Source organism: Malaclemys terrapin, chromosome 12, assembly GCF_027887155.1.
Source record: "Malaclemys terrapin pileata isolate rMalTer1 chromosome 12, rMalTer1.hap1, whole genome shotgun sequence".
NCBI lineage: Eukaryota > Metazoa > Chordata > Testudines > Emydidae > Malaclemys > Malaclemys terrapin.
This window is the reverse complement of record NC_071516.1, coordinates 44,110,087-44,135,074: the sequence shown is the minus strand read 5'-3', so window position 1 is coordinate 44,135,074 and position 24,988 is coordinate 44,110,087. Positions and strand designations below refer to the sequence as shown.

The 24,988-nt window shown below is 52.7% G+C and overlaps 1 protein-coding gene and 1 gene segment (V, D, J or C); both read right to left on the bottom strand.

Annotated features, from left to right (window-relative positions):
- Positions 1-436: 436 nt before the first annotated feature.
- Positions 437-14,835, bottom strand: LPCAT4 (lysophosphatidylcholine acyltransferase 4). Its single transcript, XM_054045608.1, has 14 exons — positions 14,587-14,835; positions 8,160-8,302; positions 7,751-7,971; positions 4,977-5,089; positions 4,812-4,872; positions 3,817-3,875; positions 3,700-3,734; positions 3,408-3,462; positions 3,215-3,297; positions 2,397-2,522; positions 2,100-2,223; positions 1,607-1,705; positions 991-1,147; positions 437-576 (listed from the first exon to the last, which is right to left on the bottom strand). The coding sequence occupies exons 1-14, from the start codon at positions 14,833-14,835 to the stop codon at positions 437-439; spliced, it is 1,665 nt and encodes a 554-aa protein (XP_053901583.1).
- A 5,111-nt stretch (positions 14,836-19,946) lies between these two features.
- Positions 19,947-22,673, bottom strand: LOC128846870 (Ig kappa chain V region AH80-5-like). The segment is given in 3 exon segments: positions 19,947-20,917; positions 21,839-22,201; positions 22,595-22,673. Coding segments are annotated over 3 exon segments (537 nt in total).
- Positions 22,674-24,988: the final 2,315 nt, after the last annotated feature.

The window sequence follows — 24,988 nt, the reverse complement described above, 5'->3', positions numbered from 1 at the left end:
TCAGTATTGTTCCAAGGGGCCCCCTTGAAACCGCCACTGAAGTTTCACGATGTGGCATGAAGGTGACCTTGAAACCACTGTATTAAATGTGAAGGTCCAGCTGCAGGGCCCTCCAACACACTCTTTTCCAATGAACACCGCTCAAAACCACCTTTGCTTTAAAATTTAGTGTGTATATATATATATATAATATTTTCATAGAGATATAGATATTTGATATATAAAATAGCATTTGTTTACATTTTACAAAACAGAAGAAGAAACGCAACCCACCCGCCTCACTCCAAAAAATAAAATAAATTCCAAAATAATTAAAATAAAATAAATCCTCCTCCCCCAAAATTGGCTGTTTCCTCCCCATTTCCTGTAGCCCTGAGTTGCTGGGTGTGTCCCGGGTAGCGAGTGTGCTGGGGAAGGGGTGTCACTGTATGGTGGTTCAGTCTGCCTTGCTCTTGGTGTGGGGGAGGCCATTGGCATAGGGGGTGGGGGCCCGGTGGGTGGGCACCGGGAGGCACAAGTAGGTGCTGAAGAGCGGAGCATAGTCGGGGTGGCGCAGGGCGAAATCCTGGAACTGACCTGGCAGGGAGAGAACGAAGGAGAGTGTGAAATAGTCACTGGGTTGGCTCAGCCACCCGTCGGTCCGTCCGTCTGTCTGCCCATTCGCCCTTCTGTCTGTCTGCCCTCTCTTGCATCCATCTGTCTGACCGTCCATCCGCCTGCCCTCTCATCTGTCTCTCCCTCCATCTATCTGCCCTATCCTCTCATCTGTCTGTCTGCCTTGTATGTGTAGCCTCCCTCTCTTTCTCTCTCTTCTTCCCCATGTGTCAGTTTCTCTGTCTACCCATCTGTCTGTCTGTCTTCTGGGTCCCCCCCATCTGTCTGTCTGCCAGAACTCCTCCTGTCTGTCTATCTGCCGGGTTCCCCCTCCCTCCCCGGTCTGTCTGTATGTGTCTATCTGTCGGGTCCCCCCATCTGTCTGAGGGTGCTCACCGATGCTCAGCCCGTGGTGGGGCTCAGCCCCGCCCAGTGCAGCATAGAGCTCGGCTCCGTCGGCCCAGGGCGTCCCCAGCAGCAGGCGCAGGATGGCACAGAAACCCTCCTGGGGCAGGCGTGGGGTCCCCCGCCTGGCCCCCGCTTCACAGAACAGCTGTGGGGAAGGGGAGAGACGGTGTGAGTGGGAGAGAGACCCCACACAATCCCCATGCCACCAGTCCCCCATACACCCCAGTCCCCTTATACTCCCCCCACACCTCCCATATCCCCCCGCCCGTGGCCCCCAGATGTACCCCACCCAAAACCCCTATATCTCCCCACAGCCCCATTATCTTCCCACATCTCCTAAATACCCTCACCCACAGCTCCCATATCTCCCTGCAGCCCCTAGAACTCCCTGACTCCCAGATACCCTCCATATTCCTCCCACATACTCCCCCATTCCACATCCTCCAACCCAGTCTCCTCCCCGCACTCTCTATATCCCCAAACATACCCTCCTAGACCCAGACCCCTCTCCCCACATACTCCCAACCCAGCCCCGCATATCCCCATCCCTGCCCTATTCCTGCCAGAGCTCCTCCCCCTCACACTCCCTGCCCCCACCCCCCACCTCGAAAGCCAGGCGTGTGAGCTCCTCAGGGCTGCGTCCCCCCTCCAGCGCCTGCAGGGCCAGCCGCACCGCCCGGGTGTCCACGGCGCCCCCCATGTCCTGGTGGACAGACACACGGATGGGGGTTACCTCTCAACACAGAGCCCCCCACAAACCCCTCCCCTGCCCAGGGGTGCACTCCTATGCACCCTGGGGCAATCCCCCTCCCCCAGCTGTGGGGCAATTCCCTACCCCCAGGGGCAATTCCCCTCTCTGATCCCTGGGGCAATTCACCTCCCCTCCTCCAACCCTGGGGAAATTCCCCACCCCCAATCCCCCCCGGTCAGTCCCGCTCCCCCACCCCTGGAGCAATTCCCCACTCCCTGGCCAATTCCCCTCCCCTCTCCACCCAGGGGCAATTCCCCCCTAGCCCCGGGGCAATCCCTTTCCACTCCCCGCTCCTGGGGCGTTCTCCTCCCCAGCCCTCTCCCACTCCCTTCCTGCCCCCCGGTACCTGCTGGAAGTAGGCACAGAGCTCCTCAGGTGCCTCAGGGTGGGGCAGCCCCAGCCAGCGGGCAAGTTCCTGGCACCCCAGAGTCCCTGCTCCACCATCAGGCAGGGGGCCCCCCACAACCCACCTGCAGGGGGATCCCCATTGGGGAGGAGAGGTCAGAGATACGGGCAGTACAGCCCCCAACACAGCACTGTCCGGTCTGTCCCTCCCGTACTGCCCATCCATCCTCCCCTGCCCCTATTGCCATCCCTCCCCTCCCCCTACCTCCTCCTCCCTCCCTGTCTCCCAGCCCCTCACCTGGCCCTCCGCAGCGCCCTTTCCAGCTCCCAGAGCCGGGGCTCCAGCGCCACCCGCAGGCGCCCAACTGCCCGCACCGGCAGGGTTCCCACCAACTCGCACTCGGTGGCCGGGACGCCCAGCGCCCTGCGGGGAGACAAGGGCAGGGAGTGGTCAGACTGAGGGGTCCCCCCCATGCCGAGCCCCCCATTGTGACCCCTCCAAGTGCCCCTGATCTCACTGTACCTGCTACAGTGCCCCGACTCCCCCATACCCTCAACAACCCATGTACTTCCCTCCAACCCTCCATACGTACCCCCCACATACCCTCAGAGCACTGACTCCCCATAACCTTCCCAAAAACCCTCCATGGGGCCATGCTGACCCCATTATTCCCCTGCCAACCCCCCCCAGGACCCCCACACCACCTCATCTGAGTACCTGTACATGGCCCCAACCCCCATATCCCCTGCTTCAACCCCATCTGAGTACCCTGATAACCCACCGTCCCCCACACTGTGGCCATACCAATCCCCTGAGGCCCCAAATACCAACCCCCCCATGCCCTCCCACGCCAGCCCCCTCTGTGCTCCCTTCACCTGCCTCCAGGGATCCTGTGACAACCACTGCCCAGGGCCCCCCCACACCAACTCCCTGGTACCATGTGCTCCTCCCGTGCCCCAGACACCCCAGGCCCACCCCCCGGCGCCTCACGCCAACCTCCCCACCACCACCTTACCCCAATATCCCTTGCAAAACCCCCATGGGTGCCCCCCATCCTACCCCCCTGTAGCGACTCCGAAGGGGAGCCCAGTCGGCCCCCCACCAGGGCCACTCACCGGGCCATGGCTCTCTGCACGTTGCTGGCGTAAAGGGTGGGGTTGACACTCTCCTCAGCGCTGGGCTGATAGACGGGGAGGAACTGGAAGAGATAAGGGGGTTAGGGGGCAGCAGGGAGTGTGAGGGGAGCTCAGCCGGGAGGTGTTGGCCTATTGCCCTGACACGGCACTAGGGGGCGCTGTGCAATCTCACCTCCACTTCCACAGTGGTGCAGAGTTGCGATGCCGTCAACCAGATGACTTTGAGCCTGCGTGGGGCGAGAGAGACATGACACCCCAAGTTAGTCATTCAAGAATAAAGCAGGGAGACAGACAGACACACAACAAAGCTTGTCCCCTCCAGCAGGGGGCAGCAGACAGACACCAGCACTCATCCTCTCCAGCAGGGGGCAGCAGACAGACAGACAGATACACAGCAGGGCTCATTCCCTCCAGCAAGGGGCAGCAGACAGACCGATAGATCCCTCCCCCCATGCATAACTCACACTCCGGGGCCTTGCCACGCCCAGGTTGTCGAGTCCTGCCAAGAGAAGAACAGAGGCATTGGTTGTGCGGCCCGACCACGCCATCCACCCGGCCCGTTATCCCTGCCAGACACTCACCAGGCTGTTGGGGTACCGGACGAGGATGGGCTGGATAGGAACCCCGGCAATGAAGGCACCTGGGAGAGAGAGACACAACCGGTTTACACCAAGGCTTTCACTCTGGATTTACACGGGGGTGCAGAGAGGGGTGTAGGCTGTAACAGTGTCACCTGCATACACGCAAGGAGTTATGCCAGGCACTCAGAGAGGTTAACAGCCTTTCCGCTGAGGATCACCCTGTGGGTTACTGTCGTTTGCTCTGGGTTTACATTTTGGTAAGTCTAAGTTTACACAGTGTTTACTCGGATGGTTACTCCAGAGTTACACTGACTCTAGCTTTACAGTGGATTTTTGCAGTGTTTACTTGGAGGGTTACTCTAGATTGACAATGAGGTTACTCTCTGCTTCTTCTAGGTTCACATATTGGGGGTTAGCCAGCATTTACACTAAGGGTACATTTACATTGAGGTTCACATTTCAGTTTACATAGATTGGTTCTCTAGGATTGCCCTGAGACTGGCCACATTTACACTGATGATTGCTCTGGGTTTACTCTGTGCTTCAAACAGAGCTGCTACTCTTGATCCACACAGCATGTTACTCAACGTTCACTCCAGGTTTACTCTGTGCTTCACACAGAGCAGCTGCTCTCAATACACACAATGTGTTACTCCAGGTTTATTCTGTGCTTCAAATTGTGTCGCAACTCTCAATCCACGCTGCAGATTACTCCAGGTTTACCCTTACCATATACAGGGGATTACATCATGTTCCACAACAACGTTTCCTCCTGCTTCACACCCAGCGCACCTGCGCTGCTCACACTGGAGTTTCCTGCAGCTCCGCCTGAGCATCTCACCCCCCCCAGTCCCAACCCTGCAGGGAGGAGTCTCTGGGCTCGAGAGTCATTACACCCAGGCCCTGCTTGACCAGCGGGAAAGGGGTCCCAGGGTGGGGGTCGCCCTACTCCCCCCACCCCTGTGTGAGCCAGGCTGTGCTTCCGGGCCTCATACCTGGCTTAAACTTCAGTAAGGCTTTCTTGTTAGAGCAGGTCCCCTCGGGGAAGAAGAGCACCTCGGGGAGAGCAAAGAGGAGAGTGTCAGATACACTGGGAGGGGAAGGCGGGGGGGTGATCCAGGGGAGGGGTGAGAATTGGGGGAGGGGGGAACCAGTCTCACCTGTGGCCATTTTCCCTGGGATGTGGCCCGTCTCTTCACCTCCTCTACCACCTTCTTGCGGGAGGCTGGGTCGTGGCGGGACACCAAGATGGCTTGGTTGAACCGGAGTAAGGCTGGGGAGTGGAGGGGGCAGAGAAATGGGTGAGGGGGGCAGTCCATGAGGCAGGGAACAGACCCACCACCACCTGCTGCCACTCAACCCCAATGGAGCCACCACAGGTCCTCACCCTGGGGCCGCCTCCTCCACCTCCCCTCACTCCCCATCCCCTCTCCCGCCTCCTCTCCTCTGCCCCGCTGCTATCCACAAGCCCCTCTTTTCCCCACCCCCCATCTCCTCCTTTCACAGCCCTTCCTCCTCCTGCCCCAAACCCATGGCGCTGTCTCCATCAGTGGAGAGACCCACCAAAATGGGGAGGATGGGACATTGCCGGACCCGGCTCTATACCCCACTGTTACCTATCAGCTCTGTGTTCTTGGGGAACCAGGGTGCAGTACCCAGCCTGTCTGACCTCCCCCCCATCCCCCAGCCTCTGCTTGAATCAAAACCGATCAGAAGAAAGACTTACAAAAAGCAATGAAAAGGCCGTGGGAGACACAGCTAAACCCCTGGGATAAGGGTGACAGGACTAAGGAAACTCCCCTGGCCCCTGCCTCGGAGATGGGACAAGGAGGCATCTCCATTAGCTACAGAATGGAGAACAGAGATTCCAAGGCAAGAACTGCATGGAACTCTGGGACCAGCAAAGCAGGGAAGCACGGCATGATGGGGGATCTCTGCTCCAGATCTTAATGAACCCACGCCTGCACACACCCAGCTCAGTAATTATCAGACCAACTCTAGTAATGAATCCTTTATTGGTAGCCAAAATGGTGAAGCTCCCTAATTGCATTGTGAGCTCCCTCCAAGGAACACCGCCCAAAGCCAGGAATGATCAGCTCCCATTGTCTAACCCAGGGGTAGGCAACCTCTGGCACGCGTGCCAAAGGCGGCACGCGAGCTGATTTTCAGTGGCACTCACACTGCCTGGGTCCTGGCCACCGCTCCGGGGGGTTCTGCATTTTAATTTAATTTTAAATGAAGCTTCTTAAACATTTTAAAAACCTTATTTACTTTACATACAACAATAGTTTAGTTATATAGTATAGACTTATAGAAAGAGAACTAAAATATTAAAATGTATTACTGGCATGCAAAACCTTAAATTAGAGTGAATAAATGAAGACTCGGCACACCACTTCTGAAAGGTTGCCGACCCCTGGTCTAGCCTGAACAAAACAACTGTGGTATTCTCCCTTGAGCCATCAGTTTACACATAAACAAATCTAGTGTTCTCCCTTGAACCATTGTTGTTTCTCTACAAAAACCCCCTACCCACGCTCAAGTAAGTGTTCTGATGCCTGGATCCAAAATCTGCATGAGTTCCATTCGGACTTCATCTTCTCCTGAGTGATCGTGCTGGGGGCTCTGCCTGTCTCCAGCACTCTGGACCTTCAGCTGCCACCGATTCAAGCGTCATGGAGTGGTGAGAACCCAGCTCTCTCTCTCTCTCGGTATAGCCTTCTGACCCTGACTTGTGTGATCAGTTATCGTTTTCTAAACCTGACTTTTATCATCAAAATTAAGTTAGATTTAATATTATAACTGTTTTGTTTGTTTGGCTCCCCTATGGTTATTACCTGGCAGTAAATAACTTTCATGGTTAAGCTGGTTGCTTCTCTCTCCCCGCACCGCCCCCGGGGTGTTTTTTTGGTTTCCTCATTTGCTCTGCAGCTGTGCTCCTCGTACCTAAGCTAAAAGATCCCTGCAGGGCCCAAAAAGCCTGTGGGGTTTGCTCATCAAGTGGGTTACTACCAGAACAACTGTAACGTGAAAGTGGGGATAGGGACATGCTGAACCTGGGACATATGAGGGTGTCAGATTGAAAGTGCTGCTCGACCCAGCCTGCTCAGGTGTGCTCTATTCCGGTGCGGTGCCTGTGACATATGAGGGTGACAGCTTGGAGGTGCTGCTCGACCCAGTCTGCTAAGTCCAGGGGCATATAAGGGGTCAGCTTGGGAGTGCTGATTAAACCAGTACTTTCAGAAATGCTCTGTTAATATGTGTGTGTGTGTGTGTGTGTTCGTCTGATTCTGGGGCTGGAAGAACCCAGCCCTGGGGAACCTAGGTCCTGCAGGACAACTCCATTGGGAGGGAACTTGCAGCAGGGAGAAGTAGAGCTCCGCATGGGAACACAAGTGACACAAGCAGTACATTGATAGAAGTACAGAACCCCCCCCCGCAGAAGAGTAACCCTAATAAATGAGCGTACCCCAAAGTAATGGGCAAAGCTGGTAACACCCACTTCCTGCCCCATCCCCTGTAGCTGGAGCCCCATGGACCCTGCTCCCCATTCCCCCCCATGACTGGGATGCCCCTTCTGGAAGGGTCCCGGGGGGGAACCATCCAGTGGGGAGACAATACAATGGAAGGGCCCATATCCCACCCCACTCTAGCATGGGCCCTTCCAGCTGATGACCCCAAGGTCCCTCAATGGCATCATCCAACTGGCAGACCATGCAATGGAAGGGCCCGCCTCCCTTCCCTTCTCCATGGGGACCATGCAATGGAAGGGCCCATCTCCCCTCCCTGCCCAACCCCAGAGGTCTCTTACATCCAATGTCCACAACAGGCATCATCCAATGGGCCCTTCCATCCGATGACCCTAACATCCCCCACTGGCATCATCCAATGGGCAGACCATGCAATGGAATGGCCCATCTTCCCAGCCCCTTACCTCCAATGACAGGCACGTGGAGGTTCTCCGTGCGGGAGACCACCATGGGAATGTCACATGGCAGCAAGATGATGGGGTCGAAGAAGGTGGAGTGGGGGGCGGCCACCAGGATCGGGGCCTCCAAGCGCGATGCCCGCTGCCCCCGCACCCGGATCCGCATGAAGCCGAGGAGGAAGAACATCAGGCGGCTCAGGAGGTAAACGGAGCTGTGGGAGACGGAGCTGAAACGGGATAGATGGAGACGGTGGACGTGGGAGGAGCCCAGGGCTGGGACAGCAGGGGGCTGTGGGTCGGGACTGAGGGCCATTGGCAAAGCTGGGGAGGGAGAGCCCAAGGCTGGGCTAGCAGGGGGCTGCGGGTCAGGATAGAGGGGCACCAGCGAGCTATAGGGGGTGGGGAGGTCTCTTACCTCCTCCAGTCCGTGAGCGGCTCTTTCAGCTCTTCCTCAGACCGGTGCAGCACCTGGAGCAGCGCGAAGGGCCAGATGAGGAAGAGGACAATGAAGGCCAAGGCAACACGGAGCGGGGCCAACACCATCCCCAGTAGGTAGAACTGTGAAGCAACGGGAGAGACGTCAACCCCCCAACGCTGACTGCCCGGGCCCCTCCGGGCAGCGCGGGTCACAGGATCCCCTCAGGTCAGCATTGTAGGACTTATCTCCACCAGCAGGGGGCAGCAGGGTCCCACACTCACACACATACACACAGAGTTCACCCAGCCTGGCAGGTTTTCCTGGGCCTGGCCTCATTGAAAGGATCACAGCCCAAGGACTCCCCATAACACAACACACAGAGCATCGTCTCCTTAGTGGGTACTGTCCTGGGGCTGACGCCCACAGGGCAGAGAAGGGGAGCCCCAGGGAGGTGTTACAGGCCCAGGATGGCTGCATATAAATATGCAAGCAAGAGTGAGTCAGGCTAGAGATAACAATGTTAGTTCAATCAGGGAGGTGTGAACACCAAGGGAGGAGAAACTGCTTCTGTAGTTGGATAGCCATTCACAGTCTTTGTTTAATCCTGAGCTGATGATGTCAAATTTGCAGATGAACTAAAGCTCAGCAGTTTCTCTTTAAAGTCTTGTCCTGAAGTTTTTTTTCTGCAGGATGGCTACCTTTAAATCTGCTATAGTGTGTCCAGGAAGGTTGAAGTGTTCTCCTACAGGTTTTTGTATACTGCCATTCCTAATATCTGATTTGTGTCCATTTATCCTTTTACATAGGGACTGTCCAGTTTGGCCAATGTACATAGCAGAGGGGCATTGCTGGCATATGATGGTGTATATTACATTGGTGGACATGCAGGTGAATGAACCGGTGATGGTGTGGCTGATCTGGTTAGGTCCTGTGATGGTGTTGCTGGCGTAGATATGTGGGCAGAGTTGGCATCGAGGTTTGTTGCATGGATTGGTTCCTGAGTTAGAGTTTTCAGAATGCTTGTTGAAGATTTTGTAGATGAATGCTTCACCAAGCATTCTCAAAACTACGATACCCGCATGAGGAAATAAGGAAACAGATCAACAGAGCCAGACATGTACCCAGAAGCCTCCTACTGCAAGACAAGCCCAAGAAAAAAACCAACAGAACTCCACTGGCCATCACATACAGTCCTCAGCTAAAACCTCTCCAACGCATCATCAGTGATCTACAACCCATCCTGGACAATGATCCCTCACTTTCACAGACCTTGGGTGGCAGGCCAGTCCTCACCCACAGACAACCCGCCAACCTGAAGCATATTCTCACAATAACTACACACCGCACCATAGTAACTCTAGCCATCCTGCAGCAAAAAAACTTCAAAGAGAAACTGCCGAGCTTCAGTTCATCTGCAATTTTGACACCATCAGCTCAGGATTAAACGAAGACTGTGAATGGCTAGCCAACTACAAAAGCAGTTTCTCCTCCCTTGGTGTTCACACCTCAAGTGCTAGAAGAGGGCCTCATCCTCCCTGATTGAACTAACCTTGTTATCTTTAGCCGGACTCACTCTTGCTTGCATATTTATACCTGCCTCTGGAAATTTCTACTACATGCATCCGACGAAGTGGGTATTCACCCACGAAAGCTTATGCTCCAATACGTCTGTTAGTCTATAAGGTGCCACAGGACTCTTTGCTGCTTTTACAGATCCAGACTAATACAGCTACCCCTCTGATACTTGATTAATAATTCAAGAAGCTTACATCAGTACTTTGCTAATTCAGGGCCTGTACTAATCATCATCATAAATATTATAAATATAGAAATTCTCGGCTATCATTAGATCAACCTCCAATTCACACAAAACTTTATTAGCATTAATAATCATAAAACAATAGATGTTGTCAATACAACCTACTCTGGGGTACTTGCTGTGTATTTTATGTTGTTATAACTTTTCATTTTTTATAGTCAGAACTGCCTTAAACTACCTTAAATGATGGCACAGAGGGAAACTGAGGCACCAAAGGATACATTTTTAAGGGCTCCGAAATCTCATCCTTGTTCCTAACTTTATATACTTTGACTACATCTTTGCAGCACTGAGCTTTCATAATTAATAATAATAGTCCATTTCTATAGAGAAACTTCATAATTTGATCTAGACAACCCTAGCGGTTGTTGAATTAAATGATTAATAATAATAATTACAACTGGAAGAATTAGGGATTTGGGCGTCTGTTTGGGAAAAGTAATATATGGAGATATACCTATCTCCTAGAACTGGAAGGGACCCTGAAAGGTCATTAAGTCCAGCCCCCTGCCTTCACTAGCAGGACTAAGTACCGATTTTGCCCCAGATCCCTAAGTGGGCCCCCTCAAGGATTGAACTCACAATGCTTGGTTTAGCAGGCCAATGCTCAAACCACTAAGCTATCCCCTCCAATCTGTAATATGTTTTGGTTGGACCAAAAATGACAATTTTTTTTTTGAGGGTTGAACGACCCATTTTGTTTATATTTTGACCATGGTTAAACACTTTTGGCTCTTTTCTAAAATAAAAATAAAATCAAGAAACTAAAATGAAAGGACTTTTTGAAGCGAGACCTAGAAAATCAAAACATTGTGTTTCAAAAACGTCAGCATGAACCAACTTGATTTTTATTTGTTTGGTTTGTTTGTTGCTGTAACAAACAATTCAGTCAAATTGACATGAATCCACTAAATATTTCAGTGTTATTTTTCACTGGAACAAAGAGTCAGCTGAAAACCCAACTCTAATCCTAATTAATAAACACAACATCATTGTGGCCAGTCCCATCTGACACAGTCTATTACAACATAATGTTCGTAATAAAGATAAATATTATGAGTTCAATTTCATCAGAATAGGAAATAGTTAATGTACTTTGACTCCAAAAGGAAATATTTGTTTTTAAGGATAATTGTCCTTAATACACAAACTCCAGGATATGACCCATTTGATTCCTGAAGATGCATGACTAATTAGCACCAAGAATAATTAGTATGATTAACTTTAAGGTTGATTCTCCGCCCTTGATCTAAACCAAAACAAAATGAAATAAGATTCATAATCAAGCTATTGATTAGTAACACTCCAAGGTGTGGGCTGTTCAGTTTGTCTGTCTGCAAAACTAACAAATTAATACGCTAATACCTAATAATAATAATAATATGCAAAGTTAAACAGTTATTAATACTAGAGGATTCTCAGAATAGGAGACAGTCTATGCCAGCTAATGGCAAATGGAAATTATATTAATATCAAGGCCAATAATTATGACTAGAGACACTCCAGGATTTGCCGTATTCCAACTCAGTGGACGCAAAAGTAAATGCTTAATTCTGCCCGCACCAACGCACGAGCTGAACGTTACTAGCAGCCATAAAGGTGAGCCTGTGGCCAAGCGTTTGCAGCTTGGCAGTGGAAATGAACACTGGTAATAGTAACGATAAATCATTGTATTCCAGAAAGTGGGCAGCCCATGCCCATCAACAGGACGAGTCATCCTAGCACGGGGTTGGGAGATGGGTTAGGGAGAGGTTAATAACTCTGGGGCGATTTCACCCGGTCAACTCCCAAAGATGCCACACAAATGAATAAGACTCAGTAATGCCCCAACCCTCCCTCTCTGTCATTAATAGCAGCCCGGTGAGACATGCCAGACCAGCTGAAGCCCAATGGCAATAATAAGAATATTAAGGTTAATAATGATTAGTGCAGAAACCCGAGTCATTAGATAAGAACCATTGACTCTGAGCTCATTGGGACAGAGATCGTCCACGACCAGGGCTATTAGGTGCTACCGTAATGCACCTAATAAATAACGTACCGTGCCTGGTGTCCTGGGCCACAACTGGGGTTTCTAGATGCTACCATGATACACCTAATAAATAACGTACCGTGCCTGGTGTCCTGGGCCACGACTGGAGTGCCTAGCTACTACCGTAAAACACCTAATAAATAACATACAGCGTCTAACACAATGAGGTACTGGGCCATGAATGGGGTGCATAGTCGCTACCATAATACACCTAATAAAAAATGTACAGCACCTAGTGTAATGAGGTCTTGATCCATGACTGGGGTTCCTAGGCGCTACCGTAATACACCTAATAAACAATGTACAGAGTTGGACACAATAGAGTCCTGGGCCATGACTGAGTCTGATAGTGCTACCATAATACACCTAATAAATAATAATAATTCATGTCACCCCAAGAGACGCAAACCAAATGAATAAGTATCAATATTACCAGGGCAGAATCTTTAGCATCAATGTCAGATGATGTAAAATGAAACAGCAATATGAATAAGAGAAATAATGACTATTAACAGGGATTTTACACAGTGGGATCCTAGATGACCCCAAATGGAAATAATTGGTGTATTAAGGCTAATTCATCATTAATAGGGGATCTCTAGGATTTGACTTAGCCCCTGTGGGTACTAAATCAAGGATTAGCCCTCAATATTATGTGAGCAGAGTTTTGCTACCCATGTCTGCAAAAAATGAACTAATAGTATGAATACTAACCCTATTTATTAATAATGGGAATTTCCCAGCTAATGGCAAATGGAAATAATCTGTTTATTAGGGCTAAGAATAGGGAAACTCTATAATTTCTTAATATGGAAACTCTAGGATTTGACTTGCTCCCAATGGCTGCAAATTAAAGGAATGATACAATTAATGACTGTATTAATCTCTACGATTAATAGAGATTTTTGGCTGTCAGTCGCAGATAGCACCCTGGGAATCCTGGAAAGATTGAAGCGGTTTGCTTCAAAGCTGTCAAAATGAGTACATTTGATGTTTTTATTTATTTCTAAAATATTTTTTCTGGAATAATATTAATATGTTGCTCATAATAATCTATGGTTATTGCTAATAGGGATTCTCTGGAATGGGAGCCGGCTACTCCCAGCAGTTATAATCCAGGCTCCCATAGCACCTAAACCGCTTAGGCCCCATAGCAACACTCCCAGACCTATATATTAAGGCTACTAATTAGGAATGCAGCATCCCTGGCATGTGCTTCTCCACATCCCCCCTGAAGGACCCCCCTCAAGTTCTGACCTGTAGTAACCCTGGAGCAGAGGACCTGTTAGGGCAGAGCAAGCCCTCTCCAGCAGGGGAAGGGGGGGGTACTACAAGGAGGGTTGTGAGGGGGGACAGAGGGAGGATATGGGGAGTTAGGAGGCCGAAATGGAGAGTCTGAGCATGGAGCTAGATTGATAAATACAGGGTGTGTGTAGTGATAGATAGATAGATAGATAGATAGATAGATGGGGTGAATGGGGATAGATAGATAGATAGATAGATAGATAGATAGATAGATAGATAGATAGATGGGGTGAATGGGGATAGATAGATAGACAGATAGATATGGGGGCAGACAGAGGGGGATGGCTGGATTAATATGAAATAATACAATACTAGTGACAGTAAAATAATGAAGCAAACCAGACAGCTGCTCAGCTGGTCCAGACTGGTCCCTGGACCCAGGTGCAGGGAGGGCCCATTGACACACACACACACAGACACACACACAGAGACACACACACACACCGCGGGGATCTGGCCCTCAGCGCACTGGCTGGAGACACTAGGCCCCTAAGCCAAAGATGCCAAACCCTCCAGCAGAACTGATACATACAGATACTAATGCCATATAAGGGACCATTGTACAGCCTGTGGGAACATACTCCCAGCGCTGGGGCTGTGTGCGGGGGGAACCCAGGGCTGGGATCCCAGGGAGCTGTGGGTCAGGAGTGAGGGGCACGGGCAGGGCTAGGGGGGAGTTTGCCCTGGGTAGAGTCTCTAGAGAAACAGGATGTAAGTAAATAAGGGGAAAACGAAACAGAAAGGGAAATGGAAGCAGATGCCCGGCTCCTCCCGCGCTGCGCTGGGCCCGGCTGGGGCAAAAAACCAGCCAGGGAGGCTGCCGCATCCGCACCCCCGAGCCGCAGTGGGGTGGGGAGGGGAGACCCCAGCGCATTGCAGGGGAGGGGGCTCCCAGCACCCGGTGCCCACCAGACACCACAACCCCCCCCCCGACACTGGGATGCCCCCAATACACCTCCATCGCCTCCCATCCCCCCCCGACACTGGGATGCCCCCAATACACCTCCATCGCCTCCCATCCCCCCCCGACACTGGGATGCCCCCAATACACCTCCATCGCCTCCCATCCCCCCCAGACACTGGGATGCCCCCAATACACCTCCATCGCCTCCCATCCCCCCCCCGACACTGGGATGCCCCCAATACACCTCCATCGCCTCCCATCCCCCCACGGAGTCTGGGAGCCCCCCAATACACCCCCATCCCCAAACCCCACCCCCAACACAGACACCCCCCAAACACCCCAGCCCCACCTCCCTCCCCCTCACCTTGGCTCTCTGCGCCCCCGTCAGCCGCAGCTCGTGGACGAAGGGGTTGGGGGCGCCCCCCCCGTCCCGGCCCCGGCTGCCCCCCTCCATCGCCGCCCCCCCCCGCCCCCTCCGGGCTGGGAGCTGTGACTGCCGCCGGAGCCAGGGCCTAAGTGATGGGGGGGACGGACAGACGGACAAGGGGAGGCGGGACCAGGGCGTGGTGTCCCCGGCACAAGGGGCTGGGCTACGGGCTGGGTTGGGCAGCATCTCACTCCTACACCGCTCCATCCAGCCCCCTGTCTGTCTGTCCATCCATCCCTGTGTGTGTCTGCCTGTCCGTCCGTCCATCCGTGCCTCTGCCCCTCCAGCCCCCCTGTCTGTCCCTCCAGACCCCCGTCTGTTCCTCCAGCCCCCTGTCTGCCTGTCCGTCCCTCCAGCCCCCAGTCTGTCCCTCCAGCCCCCCTGTCTGCCTGTCTGTCCATCCATCCCCGTGTGTGTCTGCCTGTCTGTCCGTCCATCCATCCCTGCCTCTGCCCCTCCAGCCCCCCTGTCTGTCCCTCCAACCCCCTGTCTGTCCCTCCAGCCTCCAGTCTGTCCATCCAGTCCCCTGGCAGCCTTTCCGTCCATCCATCCCCCTGTCTGTCCCTCCAGACCCCCGTCTGTTCCTCCAGCCCCCCTGTCTGCCTGTCCGTCCCTCCAGCCCCCAGGCTGTCCCACCAGCCCCCCGTCTGCCTGTCTGTCCATCCATCCCTGTGTGTGTTCCTGTGTCTGTCCATCCATCCCTGTGTGTGTCTGCCTGTCTGTCCGTCCATCCATCCCTGCCTCTGCCCCTCCAGCGCCCCCGTCTTTCCATCCATCCCCCTGTCTGTCCCTCCATCCCCCTGTCTGCCTGTCCGTCCATCCAGCCCTGTGTGTGTCCCTGTGTGTGTCCATCCAGCCCCCTATCTGCCTGTCTGTCCGTGACCGTCCATCCATCCCTGCCTCTGCCTCTCCAGCCCCCCCCCGCATATGTCCATCCATCCCTGTGTGTCCCTCCAGCCCCCTGTCTGTCCATCCGTTCCTATGTGAGTCCCTGTGTCTGTCCATCCAGCCTCCAGTCTGTCCATCCAGCCCCCTGTCTGCCTGTCTGTCCGTCCATCCCTGTGTCTTTCCCTGCATCTGTTCCTCCAGACCCACCATCTGTCTGCCTGTTTGTCCGTCCATCCACCCCGCCCATCTGTCTGTTCGTCCCTGTGTCTGTCCATCCAGTCCCCAGTCTGTCTGTCCATCTGGAGCAAGGGGCGAGACCCGGAGAGTATATTTTTATCCCTCCCCTCCTCCCGCACTCACTCTTCTCCTCCCTGCCTCTCTCCTTCTCCTGCCTCCAGCCCCCCCAATCCCTGCGGGTGCCCCTCACTCCCGACCTGCAGCCCCCTGCTATCCCAGCCCTGCCACCACCTTCCACAGCTCTGCGGATGCCCCTCCCAGAGCTGGGGATAGAACTCAGGAGACCTCCCCCACCCCCACCCCTGCTCTAACCACTAGCCCCCCACTTTCTTTCCAGAGCTAGGGATGGGACCCAGGAGTCCTGAGTGGGGTTTAGTGAAGGGGACTGAGGGTCAGGACTCCGAGGTTCTCCCTTGGGCCCTGGGAGTGGAGTGTGGTCTAGTGATCAGATCACAGTGCTTCCCCCCCAGCTTCCCCAGTGGCAGCCAGTGGTGCTTGGAGAGCATCTGTTGCCCCAGGGGCCTGTGATGTCACAAACTCTGTCTTGATCCCAAACTGGTTTATCTGGTTGATCTGCTCTGCTCAGAATAAACACCCCTCCAACCCTCCCTCCCCCGTGGGTCTCTCCATGCAGCCCCAACCTTCCAGCCAGCCCTAAAGAGAGAGCACCCCTCTGTGAGTGGGTAGATTTTCTCCCTTATTACATGTGGGGAAACTGAGGCACAGAGCGGGCTGGACCAGGGTGACCCGGTGAGTCAGGGTCAGAATTAAGAGTAGAACCCAGGAGTCCTGGCTCCCAGCCCACCCTGCACTAACCACTAGACCCCACCCCCTCCAGGAAGCAGGTTTGGATGGTTACAATTCCAACAAGCACCCACCATCTGATTGACCCCAGCTGGGTGTCTGCTGGTGTCCCTAGCTGTGCTCTTCACCCCCCCAACCCCCATGTGCAGGGCAAGAGGCAGGTGGTATCTGAGCAGAGGCCCCGTGCTGGGATGTCCTTGGTTCCTGGCTGGGCTGGATTCTGGGGCCAGGCACACTCTGCTCTGTCTTTATCTTGGCCTGATTATATTTAGCTGGAAGCTGTGCTGGGAACAGGTGCGTGGCACTGAGGCTAGGGGAGGTTTACACAGCGGGCGGGGAGGGGGAATTATTACGCAGCCGTCACCAGCCTGGGGTGAAAACCAGATCTTGGAAAGTCCTGGGAACGTGCACACTGCACAGGGCCCAGGCTGGAGTCATTCAGTATCCTCTGTAGGATCTGGAACCTGGCTCCCCACCCCCCGCTCTAACCCTTCAGACCCCATTGCCCTCCCAGAGTTGGGATAGAATCCAGGAGTCCTGCTTCCCAGCACCCCTGCTCTAACCCACCAGGCCCCATTGCCCTTCCAGAGTTGGGATAGAATCCAGGAGTCCTGCTTCCCAGCACCCCTGCTCTAACCACTAGACCCCACTCCCCTCCCAGAGCTGGGATAGAACCCCGGAGTCCTGGATCCCAGTCCCGTCCCCGCTGCTCTAACCACTAGACCCCACACCTGTCCCAGAGCTGGGAACAGAACCCAGGAGTTCTGACCCCAGCAGCCCCTTCTGTAACCCACCAGACCCAGCTGCCCTCCCAGTCCTGTGGATAGAGCCCAGGCGTCCTGGTTCAAATCCAGCCCCAGGATAGAGGGACTGGCTGGCTCCAGGGGGCAGGGAATAGGCTACAGGAGAGCCAGCTCCAATCCAGCCCCAGGCGGGGACACGGGCTGGAGAATGGGATATGGGGTAGGATGGATGGACGGACGGCGCTGAGCTAGGCACAGCTCGGATGGACAGGTGGATGGAGCTCAGACAGATGGATACGCAGCGTCTAGCCAGACAGAGCTGGGAGATATGGCGCTGGAATGAGGGACAGATCGATAGATAGAGGTCGGATGCAGCGGTTAGCTGGACAGATGAACGCTGTATGGACTGAGGGGTCGGGCAGGCCCAGCCAGGAGAATGAAGGGCGGTTGCATTAGTGGCAGTTGTTGCGCTGTGCAGAGGGATCTGGCCCGACCTGTTCCCAGGGAGCTGGGCAGGCCCTCCCTGCTATGCTGTCAGACCGGCCTCTCGCCGGTGCCAGCCCCCAGCCCCGGAGGCGCCAGCCAGGGCCCCCAGCCAGTACCACGCCCCGATGGGGCCCAAGCCAGGGAGCTAATTCTGGCAGGTAATTAACAGGTGGGGTGGCAAAGTGATGGGCAGGGGGAGGGTAGCATGGGAGTCAGAGAGGTGGGAACTCCCGTGGGCAGTTTGTGGTGGGATGGGAACGAGAATAGGGCTGGCAGAAGGAGAGCAGGGACTGGCCCCAACAGGGCCAAGGGGTCTGAGGGCATCTCCCTAGGGAAGGATGGACTTGCCCGTTGGGGCTGGTCCTGCCCTAGGGGATGGGGCTACGCAGGGCAGGGGTGTGTGTGTGTGTGTCATGGCACTGCCTGGGGGAAGGGCCCATCCTGACCTAGGCAAGGGAGGTTTGAGGGTGGATGGGAGCATACAGGGTTATTTTAAAGCAGGGGTTCTCAAATTGGGGGTCAGGACCCCTCAGGGGGTCATGAGGTTATTACATGGGGGGCCGCGAGCTGTCAGCTTCCACCCCAAACCCCGCTTCGCCTCCAGGATTTATAATGGTGTTAAATATATAAACAAGTGTTTTTAATTTATAAGGGAGCGTCACACTCAGAGGCTTGCTGTGTGAAAGGGGTCACCAGTACAAAAGTTTGAGAACTCCTCCTTTAAAGGGTCTGGACAAGGGGTGGCAGCTATTTAGTTGAATATTGTCCTGTGCACTGCTGCCCTCTAGTGCCCATTATACAGTATAGCCGCCCCTTCCCCACCCCCACCCTCTGCTGCCCCCTAGTGCCCATTATACAGTATAGCCGCCCCTTCCCCACCCCCACCCTCTGCTGGCCCTAGTGACATTATACAGTACAGCCGCCCCTTCCCTGCCCCCACCCTCTGCTGCCCCCAGTGCCCATTATACAGTACAGCCGCCCCTTCCCCACCCCCACCCTCTGCTGCCCCCAGTGCCCATTATACAGTACAGCCGCCCCTTCCCACCCCCACCCTCTGCTGCCCCTAGTGCCCATTATACAGTATAGCCGCCCCTTCCCCACCCCCACCCTCTGCTGCCCCCTAGTGCCCATTATACAGTATAGCCGCCCCTTCCCCGCCCCCACCCTCTGCTGCCCCTAGTGCCCATTATACAGTATAGCCTCCCCTTCCCTACCCCCACCCTCTGCTGGCCCTAGTGACATTATACAGCAGGGGTCTCAAACTCAAATGACCACGAGGGCCACACGAGGACTAGTACATTGGCCCGAGGGCCGCATTACTGACACCTCCCCCCCCCGCCGCCCTTGGCCCCGTCCCCACTCCACCCCTTCCATGAGGCCCCGCTCCTGCCCCCAGGGCCGGCTTTAGGCCGATTCAGCCGATTCGGCTGAATTGGGCCCCGCGCTAAGAGGGCCCCGCGCCGCAGCTCTCCACCCCGCCCTCAGCTCACTTCCCCCTCCTCCCCTCCCCTGAACGCTCCGCCCCCTGCTCCTCCCCCTCCCCTGCTTCCCGCGAATCAGAGGTTCGCGGGAAGTCTGAAAAGAAGCAGGGGCGGGCAGGCAGGCAGGGAGCCTGCCCTGCTTCCGGTGCACGTCCGGCCAGAGCCGCTCTGGTAAACACTGGGGAAGGGCGGGGGGGCTGCGAGAGGCTCACAGGCCGCAGAAAATCACCCCGCGGGCCGTGTGTTTGAGACCCCTGTTATACAGTACAGCTGCCCCTTCCTCACCCTCACCCTCTGCTGCCCCTAGTGGCCATTATATAGTATAGCCGCTCCTTCCCCACCCTCACCCTCTGCTGCCCCTAGTGGCCATTATACAGTATAGCCCTCCTTCCCCACCCCCACCCTCTGCTGCCCCCTAGTGGCCATTATACAGTATAGCTGCCCCTTCCCCACCCCCACCCTCTGCTGCCCCTAGTGCCCATTATACAGTATAGCCGCCCCTTCCCCACCCCCACCCTCTGCTGCTCCTAGTGCCCATTATACAGCATGGCTAACCCACAGATATGCTTTAAATTAATATTTTATTATAATCCATTTGGCGATATGTTTGTCTTGCTTTAAAAAAAGTACAAAGCAATTAATTTGGTATCAAGTTTTCTTTTATTGTCTTTGCTTTTTCTACCACTTTATAAATGCTGGATTACTATGCTGCTGCTGAGAAGGGAGCATGCATTGAGATTAGATGGATGGACGGATTGGTAGGTAAATAGATGTGTACATTGGGTCGATAATGGGGCGAGATGAATAGGTAGAGAGGAAACAAGCAGCACTGATATGTAGATCCTTAAAACCATGGGGAGAGGGGTGTACATGGATGGAGGGAGAGAGAGGAGGGCTGTGTATGGAGGGATGAGTGTGTTTGAAAAGAAACAGAGGGGCCAGACAGACAGACGGCAGGGTAGGAGAAGGGACAGTAGGATAGACAGAGTTGCAGAAGGAACCAGGTATGGTCTGGAGAACCAGGACTGAAGCTTTGCATCTTGGTTTCAGCTCTGCCCCCAACCCAGGCTGGATCCTCCCCCCCGCCCCAAAAGCAAGACAGAAGTGGAGCCACTGCTGTTGAAGGAGTGCTGCTGGGTGGGATCTCAGGGAGTATCAGGTCATGGGGGGAGGTTGCTCTGGATGAGGGACCGTATTCCTCCAAGCCGAGGGGGGTTTCTCAGCCTGGTAGATGGGCATGGGGGAGGTTGAACCTGACAGGGCCCCTGGGATCTGGGAGAAGAGGCTCCCTGCTGGGCTACTGTCTTTTGCAGTCCTTGGCACTGATGCTCTTCTCCAGTGCAGACGCCAGCGATTCGTGCTTGACCACACAGCTGTAGCTGGCACCCGAGCCCCACTCGTTGGCCGGCACCGTTAGGTAGCTGCTCACAGAGTAGGTCTTGTCCTCTCCCAGTGCCACCAGCCCCGTTCTCACCCCCTGGGCCTGGGTCTGGCAGTCTCACCTCCACAGCACATCGATGTAGCCGGGGAAGAAGCCGCTCACCAGGCAGGTCAGGGTGGCGAAGCCGGTGGCGATTTCCTCCTGGGCTGGAGGGAACAGCTGGATTCGGGGCTGGGGCAGATTGCTCCCTGCAAATACACAGAGAGGACATTGGAGACAGCAGCTAGCATCCCTGGCTCACACCCCTCAACCTCACTGCCCTCCCAGAGCCAGGATAGAGTCCTTGCTCCCAGCCTGCCCGCTCTAACCACTAGACCCCACTCTCCTCCCAAAGCCGGGGAAAGAACACAGGAGTCCTGGCTCCCCGCCCTTTTCTGTTCTAATGCACTAGACGCCTCCTTCCTCCCAGACTCAAATGTCTTGCCTCTCACTGCTTTGTCTTCATGACAAGACCAATATCCCCTCCCTTAATTATGGGTTCGTTATTGTTGCTCCGATTAATTAACTTGTGTAGTTTATTTAGATTTGGCTACATTACAGTAGTGAGCTCTCCCCAGCCCGACCCACTGGCGTCTTTTGAAAATATCTCTATGGAATAAACAAACCCAGCAGTTCTCTGAAGAGCATGTGACATAGGCTGAAGATAAAATACATGTAGGAAGAACCAATGGCTCGCCACCCCCCTCCCCCACTGCGACCCAGTCCGACCCCCTCGTCCATCTTCTCGGGGGAGGGGGGAGCAAGAGAAACACTGTCCATAACAGAAACTCCTGGTCTGGTTTCTGTGGGCGCTATGGAGAACGCCTCTGTTACCCCCCTGGACCTCCTCTGCCAACCTCAATATGCTCATATAAGGGACAGGTCCCTGTCTGACCAACATCACCCTAATATCGGAGATGCTCCAATTCACTGAGCCACGCGACCTCTGGGAGGTAGGGAAGGGCTGGTTCCCTATTGCTGAGAGGGGGAACTGAGGTGCAGAGACGCTGGCCCAAGGTTAGACATGGAGGCTGTAGCAGAAGCAGCATCAAATTCAGATCTCCCAAAGCCAAATCCTGACCCCTGGATCATCCTTCTATTCTAACGACAGCAACCAGATTCATACTCACTCAGCACACGCACACGGGTCCCCTCTCCCCACGTCTGGACTCCCTCTGTATAATAGGCGAAGCAGAAATAGATGGAGTCGTCTCCTTCCTGGACATCACGGATAGTGAGCAGGAACTTCTTGTTGGAGGCGTCTCTGGAGGGGTCGTATCGCTCCGGGATCCCCGGAGCTCGGTAAATGGACAGATCCTTTTTGAAGAACAGCACCCCTTCAGGTTTCTGTCCAGGGCTCTGCCGGATCCAGTTCATATTGACCTTGTCCGCTGTGACGTTTGCCACAGCGTATTCCAGAGCCACCGTCTGTCCGGGAGACACCGAGATCTCGGAAGGGCTTTGGCTGAAGGAGGCATATTGGCACCGTCCACCTGCACGAGAGAAACCAGAACATCATCTAGACTCCTTTTTGCTCATGCACAGAGCAGTAGGTTGGTAGACTGACAGAGAGACTGTAGATGGGTGGAAGGATAGATGGAAATGGAGAGATATCACCAAAGAGAGGTGGAACGGATAGCTAGAGATTCTGGAGATGGAGAGATGGAAAATAAATACTGCACATAGATAGATAGATAGATAGATAGATAGATAGATAGATAGATATGCATCAGGATGGATGGATGGATGGGGGAGAGATATGCATGGGGATAGATAGATAAAATAATTAGGTAGTTAGATAGATTTCCTTGGGTGTTCTGGACCATATGATCCAGAGCCTCCTCCAGGCAGGGGAAGGAGCAGGAGTGTCCATGGGGGTTACTCACAGGCCAGTGAGAGCAGCAGGATGAGTCCCTGGAGCGGATGCATGGCCGACCTTCACGCTGTCCCCAGGGCAGAGCTGAGACGGTCCAGAGAGAAGCCTTATCTTATGAGGCTGCGTATTCAAATCCAGCTGCCGATGGGAAACGAGGAAGCTCCTCATTGGCTCAGCCGCAACTCCGGTGCAGCAGCCGAACCAATGGGCATTGGGGCATGGGTGGGAGATTTGCCTATGGGTTCCTCCAGGCTGAGCTGGACGGTCTCTGTCTGTCATGTCCACAAATGACCTGCTGCTGCCGTTGGGTGTATTTGAGCTTAGATTATAACCCTCCAGTTGAGGAGCCATAGTCACCTGGGTTATCAGCCTGAGGACTTGGGACTTAGGAGATCCTGAAGGTACTGCCCCGGGAGCTGGAGAGCAGAGAACGGGCTTCATGATACCAGACAATGAGCTGGGAAATTAGCTCCTGGGTGGAGCAGGGAGGCTGGGAGTCAGGACGCCTGGGTTCCATGCTCACCACCAGGAAAGGAGCGGGGGGCTATGCATTAGAGAAGGGGATTTTGAGAGACAGGTCCTCTGGGCTCTATTCTGATGCAGCTTTGATCAGATCACATAACTTCTTTGGTGTCTCCGTGTCCCTGTCGGGAACACATTGGCGTTCATTGGGCGAGAAGTGCTGTATAAAATATAGGGTCAACTCCTCAAGCGGTGTCACTCAGCCGCTGATTGACACTAGCTGGGGATCCAGTTCACTGACTCCAACGCAGCTGCGGCCAATTCACGCCGGCTGGGCATCCAGCCCAATTAATGCTTTTGTTATTATACTAAAGAGCAGCTAGCACCGTTGTGTGGTGGCCCATAGGGATGGTGCTGTAGTGGGGATTTTAATCAGCCCTGCACATTGGTACCAGATAGAGTGAAGACGTGAAGAAATTCTTCTCACTGTTTGTAACCCCTCGGTGTGTTTCAGCATCAAACCAGGGATTGTCTTCTCGCTCTTCAACCCCAGAAGGCATTTGAGACACAGCTTAATGCCAAAATCCCTCTCCGGGCAAGGGTGGAATTCCCTCCCTTTGAACTAGCTGAAACAGTTACCAGTTAAACTGGTGTCAAACTGGGGATGTATGTAGGGTCCCAAGAGTGTAAGATCCTTGTGTCTGTTCATAACTTACTTGTCTCTTGCACTTGGGGTGAGATCCACAATGGCTAATACCATTGATAGCTAATAAATGAATAATCATAATTGGTAATATTAGCTCCTCATTAATAGCTAATACAAAATATACATATCATATCAACATGAAATAAAATAATAATGTTTTTACGTATATATCACTGAGAACAGGAAATAATAATAGATGACCAACATGTTTTAATTAAAGTACAACAAAATTATGAATGCTTCATTACTTTTTAGTTATTAATAATAATTTTATCATTATTAATTAATCCCCTTCAGTCCCTTATATGAGGGACACATCAAGAATAGGAGATAGAATTATTGGGCCAGATATATGCTACAATCTTACTACAAAGTATGAATATAAATGCCAAATATATTTAAATAAAATACTAAGTTTGATTATTGAATAATCATTGCATATGAGTTTTGAATTCGTGATGGGAAATACCTTATCTTTCTTTAATAAACTAGTAATTAGTGGTTAAAGATCATGATTAACAATTCTTATTAACTGATCACAAATAAAATAATTTTAACAGAGATCGATGACCCTATGTGTTAGTTTGACTCCATTATGTGTAGGAGAAATATAAATGATTGAAGAGCATTTCAATCTGAAATGCTGCTGCGTGAAAATGATCACATTGCATCTCTCTTCGTCCCAATCTCTCAGGAAAGAGTTTGATTTTGAAAATAAATACTATCGGCTAGATGCTGAGACAATAACGGTCAAATCTTTTTTCTAATAGAATCTTTATTGTTCTGAAGTGATTTAGAAAGAGCTAGGTTGGAAAAAAGCATGATCTACTTCTTGCTATTATGTGATTTCTTCATTATTTAATAATAATAATAATAATAATAATTTTATTTTCTCTTTTTCTTTTTTTCTCCTGATTTTACAATGTTATAACCATTAAAAATTAATGAGAAAGGTATCTGCGTAAAGAAATCTAAGTGGTAAGACTAAAAAGAGATCTACATTTTATTAGGTTAACTTGGAATTTTAGTTTTCTAATTTGAATGTATTTTCTATTTCATTGAATGTGATTAGGATCTCTTTATACATATTAATTGTAAGAGAATTCATATTAACATATAGAGAACTAAGGAAAATGAGATTTCTGTATAACCATATGTACCACATATACAACATTATAATTATTAATAAATACTTATAGAGAGATCCATATTTACTTCAGAAGAGATATAGGAAAA

Excerpts from the sequence above, each read along its gene's own strand:
- LPCAT4 (XM_054045608.1), bottom strand. The coding sequence starts at position 14,835 with ATGCTGCCCAACCCAGCCCGTAGCCCAGCCCCTTGTGCCGGGGACACC. Across the intron at positions 3,298-3,407 it reads GCACCACTGTGGAAGTGGAG|TTCCTCCCCGTCTATCAGCC; the intron begins GTGAGATTGCAC and ends TATCTCTTCCAG. Across the intron at positions 2,224-2,396 it reads AGGGCGCTGCGGAGGGCCAG|GTGGGTTGTGGGGGGCCCCC; the intron begins GTGAGGGGCTGG and ends ATCCCCCTGCAG.